General features: G+C 62.3%; 1 protein-coding gene across 2 annotated transcripts; it reads left to right on the top strand.

Annotated features, from left to right (window-relative positions):
* Positions 1-886: 886 nt before the first annotated feature.
* On the top strand, positions 887-8,388 carry KMT5C (lysine methyltransferase 5C). 2 transcript variants are annotated; one of them, XM_082677598.1, is made up of 9 exons: positions 887-950; positions 2,705-2,839; positions 3,008-3,173; positions 3,540-3,649; positions 4,480-4,643; positions 4,803-4,822; positions 6,529-6,665; positions 6,770-6,930; positions 7,225-8,388. In XM_082677598.1, exons 2-9 carry the CDS (start codon positions 2,730-2,732, stop codon positions 7,722-7,724), a joined length of 1,368 nt encoding a protein of 455 aa, XP_082533724.1. In that variant the 5' UTR covers positions 887-950; positions 2,705-2,729; the 3' UTR covers positions 7,725-8,388. The 2 variants fall into 2 exon arrangements, with proteins under 2 accessions (XP_082533724.1, XP_082533725.1); XM_082677599.1 differs by lacking the exons at positions 887-950; positions 3,008-3,173 and having other exon boundaries at positions 2,711-2,839.
* The last annotated feature ends 2,144 nt before the right edge of the window (positions 8,389-10,532 follow it).

Raw genomic sequence — 10,532 nt, 5'->3', positions numbered from 1 at the left:
GAATTATGTTTGCCTCTAGGACTGGAGCAGAGGGGTGATCTCAACTGTGGGCGTGGGGGGGTGCCCCATGGGAGCTCCCCATGAGTCAGGGCTTTCTTCAAAGCCCCCACCTATCAATCTCCTTCTTTCTGACCCTTTCACCCACAGAGTGTATTGTGGGTACTCAAAATTAAACAGGTTATTTAGGGGAAGAGAAGGTGGTCTAGGAGTGAGGAAGAGAGCGAAAAGCCCTTTGTACCGGGCAGGGTTGTCAATAAAGTTTTGTCGCCTTGGCAACCGCCGGCCCAGACAGGCGGGGGGAAGGAGGTGCGCGCGCATTCACCCCCCCACTCCCGTCCTCCCCTGCTTTCTCCCTCTGGTGGTCGAAGGTTTCGCCACAGAAAAAGAACAGGGAGGTCGCGACTCTATGGTGACAGGCGGAGACCTTAGCCAATGGAAGCATGAGTCGCTCCAAGGCCAACCAATCACATACGGGCTCTGGAGCAGGCGGTACCCGCCCTCTTTCCACTTGGACCCAAATAACCCGACCCAAACCCGCGTTTCTCCCGGAGCGACGACGCTTTCGGCCAATGAGGGCGTCGACTTTGGGCCGTGGGCGGGGATACGTCTCCATGGCAGCGCCGGAAGGACAGCGGCGGCAGCCACTGGGTGCAGTTGGCGGCTCTCAACAGCAGCGAGGGCGACGCGGAGTTTTTTAGGGGCGCTGACCGTGGGGCGGGCAGGGAGGGGCAGAGCGGAGTCCGGCCAACGGGAGCGGCGCAAGCTTCAGAGCGACTGAAGAGTGGCGGCGACCTTGGCCAATGGAAGGCCGTGACGGCCGTTGCGAGGCGGGCCCGGCTGGGCAGACGGGAGGCGCGGCGACCGTGTCTGGAGAGAGCTGGAGAAGGCTGTGGGAGGTGGTGGCAGCCGCAGCGCGGGCGCCTGAGGAGGAGGAGGAGGAGGAGAAGCGGGTGAGGGGCGGCGCGGGGCCCGACTTCTGAGCCCCCTCTCGGCCCCCGCCCCGCGCCGCCTTGGCTCCCGGTCGTCCCCAGCCCCGACTGTCCCCCTCCCCGCCCGGCCCCTCCTCGTGTCCAGGCGCCCACGTCTCCTGGCCCTTCGGCGAGCCTCAGGCTGCTCTCGGCGCCCAGCCCCTTTCCTGTGCTTCCTTACCCAGGCCCCGCTCTCGCGCTCCAGGCCCTTCCCTGGACCCTCAGCTCGCCCTCTGACTCTACACTCCCCTCCCTGGGTCTCAGGCCCTTCTCCTGCACTTTCCCTGCCTCCCCAGGCTCCTGTCTGCTTCCCCTAATTTCCCTCTGGACCTCAGGCCTTTCCCCTGGATTCTCACTGTCTACCCAGATCCTTCCCTGGAGCCCAGGCTCTCTTCTCGCGGCTCTTCTGTGCTCCTCCCTGGATCCCTAGGACTTTCCCCTGTCCCTGTTTGCTTCTCCAAGCCCCGTTCTGGAACCCCTAGGCCCCCCTATACCATCTCAGGACCCTCCCTGGACCTCCAGGTCCTTCTCTACTTTCGTTGGACCCCTGGTCTCCCTGCTAGCTTTCTTGGGGTCCTCCCTGGATCCCCAAGCCTTCCCGCAGCCCTCGGTCTCCCCCGCAGGCACCCCCGCCCCTTCTCCCTGCCCCAGCTCCCTCCCTGTGGTGTCCGTATTACCCGCTTGCCCCTCTGCAGCTTCCGTTCTGTCCCAGCGCCTTCCCGCAGCGCCCCCTCTTTATTTATCCCCAGCCTGCGTGCCTTCTCGACCCCCTTTCCCAGCTGCTCTAGCTCCTGATCTCTTTCCAGCTCCCCTTTCCTCGCCGTCCCCCATCTGCTCTCCCTGAAGCACCGTGGTGTCGGTGCCCACCAGGCCCTCTGCAGTCGGGGTTAGGAGGCTTGTTTTGTTTCGTTTTGCTAATCCCCGTCTTTCTCCTCTTTTTTTATGGGCCTCTTCTGCCTCTCCACACCGTTCCTTTTCTCTCCCCCCCTCCCCCCGCTTTGTCCTCTGTGCCCCTCCCTCCCCCGGAATCCTTGGAGAGAGAGCAGGTGCTGGGATCCTTCTTCTGCTCTCCCTCCCCTCACCCGCCTCCGACTCGGGCTGCCTGGGGTTTCACCCAGAGCCTTCTGAGGACTCCCAAGGGCTGCTGGGGATGGGGGTGGAGGCCAAGGCCAGGAGAGAGTGGGGATGGGCAGAGGAACAAGCAGTTCTGGTTGGGCAGGAAGTCTGGGCTTTTTCCTTGGTGAGGGCCAGAGGTGGAGCTGCTGGGTCCCCCTTGACTTCCACCTCCTGCAGGACTAAGCCTTTAGGGTTATCCCAGACTGCCAATTAATCAGCCTTCCGTGAGCCAGTTGGCACGTTTGCGTGTGTGTGTGTGTGTGTGTGTGTGTGTGTGTGTGTGTGTGTGGTGTGTATGGGGGTCCTGGGGAATCTGCGTGTGCGCACAGGGTTTGCGAGTGTGTGTGCACGTGGCGGGGCTGTCATAGGTGGTTGGAGGAGATGCAGCTACTAACGATGGTGGCTGGCATTTCTTTGGGGATCTCCCCATTGTCAGAAGCACTTGTTGCATTTCATCTTCACCGAGAGCCCTGTGAAGTCAGTATTGCTTTTCTCCCTGCTTTATAGATGAGGAGATTGAAGGGCTTGCCTAAGTCTCACACAACCTATAAGTGACATAGAGCAGGCACACGCCCAGGGCACCGCCCCTGCCCCTGCCCTGAGCTCTCCACTCTCCGCAGGAGGCAGCATGGTGCCTGGGGCACCATGGGCCCCGACAGAGTGACAGCCAGGGAACTGTGTGAGAATGACGACCTCGCCACCAGCCTCGTCCTGGACCCCTACCTCGGCTTCCGCACCCATAAGATGAACGTCAGGTGAGGCGACCTGGGGGAGGGCGACCGAGGGCTCGGGACCCCTTCCTTCCACTGCCACCCCTCAGCCCCATCCTCCTCTCAGCTCCGAGTGGGGGTGGGGGTGGGGCCTGGGAAGGCCCAGAGGGAATAGGCCAAGGCCCTGGGACCCAGGCGTGCCCTCTCCCCCAGCCCCGTGCCCCCGCTGCGGCGACAGCACCACCTGCGCTCAGCGCTGGAGGCCTTCCTGAGGCAGCGGGACCTGGAGGCTGCGTACCGGGCCCTGACGCTGGGAGGCTGGATGGCCCACTACTTCCAGAGCCGGGGCCCGCGGCAGGAGGCTGCCCTCAAGACCCACGTGAGGGAGCCCTTCCCTTCCCTCCCCTCGGCCCTCGTGTTCTCCCCGTCTCCTCTGCCTGTCCTGGGTCCTCCGCCCTGCCGGGCAGACCTTCAGCACAGCTCCCTGGGACTCCCTGACTTCCTAGCCATTGGGACCATCTGAGGCAAGGCTCAGAGAATCCTAGGAAAGGAGAGCTGGGGGGCCCTCTAAGATGGAGTCTAACTTCTTCATTTGACAGATGAGGAAACTGAGGCCCCGAGAGGGGAAGTGAGTTCCCTGAGACCACACAGCGAGTCAGTGGCAGAGCAGGACTAGAACCCAGGAGAGAGGGCCGAGGACGACCCTGCCCCACGTCCTCACCCTGCCACCCCTCACCTCCCCCAGATCTATCGCTACCTCCGAGCCTTCCTGCCTGAAAGCGGCTTCACCATCTTGCCCTGTACCCGTTATTCCATGGAGACAAATGGAGCCAAGATTGTGTCTACCCGCGCTTGGTAAGAGGGCAGAACATGCCTCCCAGGGCCCCAGGCCTGACAGGAGGCATCCCTCCCTGGGGGCTGCTGGGGGAGGAAACCCCCTCCCTTCTGGAGGAGACTGGACACTCGGGACAGGGCCATGAAGATGTCTGTGTTGAGAGAAAGGAGGCCGGGTCTGGTCCCCCAAGACCCTCCTGGCCCACCACGGCCCTGCTGGGAGATGAGATCCCCCTGAGACCCAGGCTCTCTGGGGCTGCCAAGAAAGGACTGATCTTGCACCCAGGACTGTGCTGTCTTTTTTTTCATCCCCACTGGAGCCCCTGCTGCGTAGCAATCGCTGCTGGGTACGGGGCAGGACCGTGAACAAGAGGACCTTGCCCACTGCTCACATTCTAGCGGGAAGGCAGGTGGTAGCTGAGTGAGCGCACAGGGCTGACCACAGCTGCTCAGTGAGTCCTGAGCCTGCCCGGGAATTTTGAGAGTGTTCCTGGGAGCCAGGCCTAGGCTGAGGCCCGAAGGATGAGCCAAAGGGTCTAGTGAAGAGTGCGGGGGCGCCTGTGGGGACTTCCGGGCAGGACTGGACTGCGAGAGGCCGAGGCAGTGGGCACTGGAGGCTGGAGGAACCGAGAGCGGGAGAGGATGCGGGTCAGGCTTTCAGGAGGTGGAGGGTGCCGCGCCTGCGCAGGTGTAGAGGCAACGGTGGGTGAATTTCAGATTTGGGAGCTGGAATGCGGTGGCTGGTGCGTCCCATCGATTCTTCCCGCCGGAGGCCTGGGATGAGGGGCCCCTGTCCCCAGCACTGGTGGTCAGGGAGGTGCTCACAGACCCACCACCTGGCTTCTGGGCAGGAAAAAGAACGAAAAGTTGGAGCTGCTGGTGGGCTGCATCGCAGAGCTGCGGGAGGCGGACGAGGGGCTGCTGAGGGCCGGGGAGAATGACTTCAGTATCATGTACTCCACCCGCAAGCGCAGCGCTCAGCTGTGGCTCGGCCCGGCCGCCTTCATCAACCACGGTGGGGACGAGGAGGGGGCTGGGGGGGCCGGAGGGGGCAGTGGGGGCGGGGCCGGGGGCGGGGTGGTGCGAGGAGTCAGCGGGGGAGGGGTTGAGCCCCGGCTCTCTGGCTCGCTGACCCAGTTCTCTTCTCTCCCCGCGACCCCCCAACTGGCTCCAGACTGCAAACCCAACTGCAAGGTGAGACCTGGGGACCCCCGTTCGCAGGAATGGGCACGAGGGAGGGGCTTTCTGCTCGGCGAATAGCCAGAAACTGTCCCGGGTCTCCCCGTCTGACAAAGTAGTTTCCCACCCCTGGCTGTGCAGCACTGGCGCTTGTGCGATTGTCAGAGGAGGGAGGGGCTCTGGTTAAAGTCACACTGGAACCCAGGCTGCCACCTGCTGGCCGCATTCTCCCTTCTCTGAACCTGGGCGGGGGGCTGGGCCAGTTTGGCGGGACTGTGGTGATGGGGAGACACAAAGTGCCCCTGCCTGTGCCATGGGCCCCGGGCTTCCCAGGGAGACACCCACGGCAGCTGTGATAGCAGGAGGCTGGGGAGGGCCTCCTGGGGTGGGGTCAGAGCAAGCGCTGCCCTGGAGGACAAGGACTCTTCCCGATAGGAGGTTCTGGGAGGCCACCCCCCACCCTGTGCTGCGTGTGGAGCACGGAGCAGTGAGAGAGAGGAGTTGTGGGGAGGTGGCCCCTGTAAGGCCTTGGGTGTGCACCCTGCCAAGTGTGGGGCTCACCTGGCCGCCCTTGGGACCCCAGGGGTGTGGGGAGGGTTTGAGTCCTGGCTCTGCTGCCCTGGCCCTGTTTTCTCTTCTCGGATGGGAAATGGGGAGAACTTGCCTCCTGGGACAGTTGTGAAGGCTGGGTGTGTGTCAGCGTCCTGTGACTCTGCACACTGTTCCGTGGGTTTCAGGGCACAGACGCTGGATAGGATGGAGAGTCAAGCAAAGCTCGGTGAGGTGGGGGTCAGCCACCACGTGGTGTGGAACCGCAGGCTGCATGCAAGTGACGCTGGAGCTAGGCGTTGAAGGAGGAGTAGGATTTTTCTAGGTGTTGAGGGCAAATGGGGCCGCTTTAGGGCATCTCAGAGGGGAGGCGCCACACCGGAGAGCGAGGAGGCACAGTAGCTCCCGCCTCGTGTGTCAGCATGAGCTGGGTCTGCCCCGTGGAGGCTCCCACGGGGTGAGTGAAGGGGGCTTGGTTCTCAGAGGCCCTGGTGCCGCTGCTCTGGGAGCTTCGGGGGTGGCCCTGGCAGGTGGCCTGGGGCAGAGCTGCGTAGGAGGTGATGAGGGGCAGCTGGGGTCTCAGGGAGGCAGGGAAAGAGGACACCCAACACTGCCCGCTCGGGAGGTGCCGGCCAGTTGTCCTGGCGTCAGGCGGGTGGGCGGGCGGCCAAGGGCACTCCCAGGTGTGTGTCAGGCTAGGATGGACAGATGGGTGGGCGGGCAGATGGATGGATGGGAGTGCTGCCTCTCCCAAATGGGGAGCTTGGAGTCAGGAGCAGGCAGGCGAGAGGGGTGGCGATCCTGGACTGGGGCTGCGGGGTGGACACAGGCCTCGGGGAGGGCAGGATGCAGAGCCAGGCAGAGGCGCACATCTCGGCCACTGAGGTGCAGGCTGGCAGGGTGTCTCAGAGGAGCCCAAGAAGGAGTGCTGGAGGAAGCAGTTCTTGTGCGTGCTGCCAGAGGCTGGTTAGGTCATGTCCTGCAGGGAGGGTGGGAGCCAGCAAAACGGGGGAGGGTCAGGGAGTGCATGCTGAGGGCAGGCCCTGGGCAGGGCTCTTCCCCGGGCTCCCGGCGCTGCCCATCCTAGGGGGACCCTTGAGGCCAGGGTGCCAGCCAGGCGGGGTGGAGCCAGGCCACCCCCAGGACAGGGCGCTGAGCCTCCTGGCCCCTAGTTCGTACCTGCAGATGGGAACGCAGCCTGCGTGAAGGTGCTCCGGGACATCGAGCCAGGGGACGAGGTGACATGCTTCTACGGCGAAGGCTTCTTCGGTGAAAAGAATGAGCACTGTGAATGCTACACCTGCGAGAGGTGGGGATGGCCTGCAGGAAGGGACACGGTCCCTGGGATCCTGGGAACCAGAAGTGCATCCTCAGGGCCCACCCCTCGCTCCCTCATTTCCCTCCCATCCTTAGGAGAGGCGAAGGAGCTTTCCGACTGCAGCCCAAGGAGCCCCTGCCGCCCCGGCCCATGGACAAGTATGAGCTCCGGGAGACGAAGCGGCGGCTGCAGCAGGGCCTGGATGGCCCCCGGGCCTGTGCCCACCCACCCCCGCTGCGCCGGGACCTGTTCTGCGGTGAGTGTGGGGCGGGGACCCTGTCCTGTTGGCCTGTCTTCATCAGCTGCTCCCCCAGCCCCAGCCCCTTCTCTGCCCTCCTCTCGTCTTGTCCCTCCTGGTACCCCCACTTGGTCCCCCAGACAGGACCTCACTCCTGAACATCCTCTCTTCATCTGTCCCCCTCTGAAGAGCATCGGGCAGGGGTGGGGGGGGTGGCGGCTGGCCTGAGGAGGAGCTCTTCCCCTCTGAAGAGGCCCTGCTCACACAGCTGCCCTTTTCTCTCCCCACTCCCCCTCCCTTGGGCCTCCACAGCTGCCTGCCAGCCCCTGCGCCCCCCGCCCTGCGGCGCCCGCCCCGATGCCTCACCCCTCTGGCTCCAGTGGCTGCCTCAGCCCCAGCTCCGGGTGCGCCCCCGGAGGCGCCGACGCCCCCAGCCCCGGCGGGCCCCGGCGCCCCCCGTTCTCCGTGCTGCCCGCGTCTCCCTGCACCGATGGGGAGGCTGTGGCCCCCACTGCTGCCTGCAGGCGGAGGCCCTAGTGGCTCTGGGGCCGGCCGCCCGTGCCCGCTGGGCCCCCCAGCAGGACTGGCACTGGGCCCGGCGCTACGGGCTGCCTTACGTGGTACGTGTGGATCTGAGCCGTGTGGCCCCGGCCCCGCCTGCCACTGCCACTCCCGTCCCCGCCGGGACCCCAGGCCCCATCCCCATCCCCAAGCAGGCCCTTGCCTTTGCCCCCTTCTCCCCACCCAAGCGCCTGCGGCTCGTGGTCAGCCATGGCTCCATTGACCTGGATGTCAACGGTGATGGGCCGTGACGGGCTGGACAGGGAGGCCCAGGCTGGGAGAGGAGGGCGTCCCTCCTGGTCCCCTCTGCCCTGAGTTCTCAGTAACCGACCTCCAGAAGGAGCTCTTGGACCTCTGGGAGGGCGTTGACTTTCAACCCCAGCACAGCTCTGACCCCCGGGGCGGGTTGGTTTGGACACCCCCTGGGGATCTGACCCCTGACCCTTCGTGACTGCTGACCCCTGAGCCACCCCCATCGTAGCAGGGAGCCCTGGTCATTGCCACCCTCCCACCCCAGCCCCAGCCTCAGGGCTGAAGGAGCTGTTCCCTCCCCACCCGCCTTCTCCTGCCCAGGGAGCAAAGCCATAAGGGGTGGGGGCCGCCCCGTGGCTTCTCCAAAGAAGCCCAGGCCTCGGGAGGAGGTGGAACTGACATGGGCTGGCGTTCCCTAGACACTGCCCTACAGAGGGGAGTCAGTGTGCTCTCGGCTCTGTGTCTGAGGTGGGGGGCGACGAGGGGGCGGCCAGGGGCATGTCCCCACCACCCCCGTGGGTCTCAGGGAGGCCGGTGCGACCTCATCTTTCTCATGGTGCTATCCCTGGTGCTACTGGGCTGTGGGGGCTCCCTCCCCTCCCCCACGCCAGAATGGGGTATGTTGGGGGATTGGAAGCACTTGAACTTTCTATTTTATTTTATTAAAACCTTGTCATAAGCAGTGCCCTGGGAAGCATTTCATCTTGATTTACATTTTGAAGTGATGTCCATTGGGAGGGTGAGACCCTCTGCCTTGCTGGGGAGACCAGACCAGGAGGAAGCAGCCCAGACTTTGGGCGCTGAAAGCTTTGGAAGGGTGGAAGGGCAGTGGGCTCTGAGGATGGCCGAGAACAGAGGCGCAAACTGTGCTCATAAAGAACGCTTTCAGTCCCATCTTCTCACCCAGGTGGGGAGTCTCCCCATTTTTCAGATGAGATTAGTGAGGTCCAGCAATTAGAGTGACTTGTCCCGGGTCACCTGGGGCCAGATCACCCTTGTCTGAAGTCAGAGCCCCTCCCAGATCTCACGTGTGTCATCTCGGTTGGCCTGGCTCTGTGAGGCCAGGACAGTGAATCTTCTTGTTTCTTCTGATCCAGTTCAGTTCTCAGTTCTCCAACCAGGGATTCAACCCGGGCCACAGCAGTGAAAGCCCAGAATCCTAACTACTAGGCCACCAGGGAACTCCCCCCCATCGTCTCTTAATTCTCACCTCAACCCCCATTCTACAGAAGGAAATACTAACAGCTTACAATCAGTGAGTGCTTCCTGGTACTAGGCACCCGCTGCAAAGCGTCTTGTGGATATGTTTTTTTTGTTCATTGAGGCCTCACAGCCATTTCATGAGGACAAGCCAGGAACGTCTGAGGGTCGTGTGTGGGCTGCACGCCCCAGTTTATCTCCTCCATGTCGACCGGCCTTGGAAAAGTTTACCCTGGAGGCTGATGAGGCCAGGCCATATGCATGAGGGACATGGGGGTGCTGAGAAGAGGGAGTGAACACACATGGAGAGGCTGCAGGAAGACTTGGGTGGGCCAAGGAGATGGCCCAGGAAGGGGCACTTCCACAGTGGACCTGGGGGTGGGGATGGGGACAGTTCAAAGCAGGTAACTTTTTTTTTTTTACTTTAAAATTCATATTATTTATGTATAGCCTGCTTCATCCCTTTCAGAATGAGAAAATGTGTCTTTCTTCCATGCAAATCCTACTGAACCCTCCTAGTTTTCTCCCTCAGGTTAAAAATGAGGGAGAGGGCCTCCCAGTCAGCAAGTGGTAACAAAGAGAATGAAGAGAGATGGTTGACACAGTCGCTAAAGAACTTGTCCCTCTAGACAAGCAGAAATTCATGGCTTCTCGGCAAATATGACACCAGAGTAAGGAGGCTTAGCCTGGATGGACATTGGAGGTTCCAAGAACCTCCTGGAATCCCATTTCAAATGTAGTAACTGCGTATTCACAGGCGTGTTCTTGGCGCAGAGGGTTTAGAGCCTTCATCCAACTCTCAAAAGTGTCTGGAACCCAAAACACGAAGATTAGAAACCAGTAATCGGGGTCTCTCACTCTCAACACTGCTGCTGTCTTGAGCTGCTAATCCTGTGTCACAGGACGAGGAGTGGCCTCTCAGGCCTCCACCCACGAGATGCCAGTAGCATCCCCTTAGTGGTGACAGAAATACCTGTGATCATTGCCAAATGTACCCCTAGAGGTCAAAGCCAGCCCCCAGTGGGAACCACTGGGCTAGAGTGACAGGATGACAGGGAAGGAAGACCTCCAGGACAGTAACTACAGCTGACACTGGTCGCAGGTTCTGTGCATCTGGCATCAACCTTCACAGCAGTGCCACCAAGATCACCCCCCTGCCTTTGCAGGTAGTCGGAGGGCAGGCACGTCTGCCTGAGGCCGCACAGCTGGTACGTGGACAGAGCCCGCCTTGCTGCCAGGTTTCTGCCTCAACCACCAGGTAGATGGAGCCCCAACCACGATAGGGAAGTGAGAGGAGTGTGTGTTGGGTCCAGTGAGCTGGCGGGCCCTGGGATGTTTGGGTGGAGCTGGGGCTTGGGAACCCCAGGGGGAGGGTCGAAGGGTCAAGGTCAAGCTGAGAACCCCGTCATACACTTGGGGGCCAGAGCAAGGAAACGGGGAATCTGGCTGGGGGAGGAGGAGGAGGGAGTTGAAAGAAACAGGAAATAATTACAGGCCAGAGTCTCAGGAAGCCCCGCACTCTGCAGTGCCTTCCCCAAAGCTTTCAAAGTTCCCCTCCTTGGGTTACTGGGACAGCAGGGAGCCAGGCAGGACATCCCAATCCTGGA

This window comes from Grampus griseus (genome assembly GCF_964374135.1).
Source record: "Grampus griseus genome assembly, chromosome: 19".
In the NCBI taxonomy this organism is placed as follows: Eukaryota; Metazoa; Chordata; class Mammalia; order Artiodactyla; family Delphinidae; genus Grampus; species Grampus griseus.
The sequence above is the reverse complement of the archived record's forward strand: the minus strand, read 5'-3'. Positions and strand labels throughout refer to the sequence as shown.

Coding starts and splice junctions, on each gene's coding strand:
- KMT5C (XM_082677598.1), top strand. CDS start 2,730: ATGGGCCCCGACAGAGTGACAGCCAGGGAACTGTGTGAGAATGACGAC. Junction 2,840..3,007: donor ACCCATAAGATGAACGTCAG/GTGAGGCGACCT, acceptor CCTCTCCCCCAG/CCCCGTGCCCCCGCTGCGGC. Junction 4,644..4,802: donor GGCCGCCTTCATCAACCACG/GTGGGGACGAGG, acceptor AACTGGCTCCAG/ACTGCAAACCCAACTGCAAG.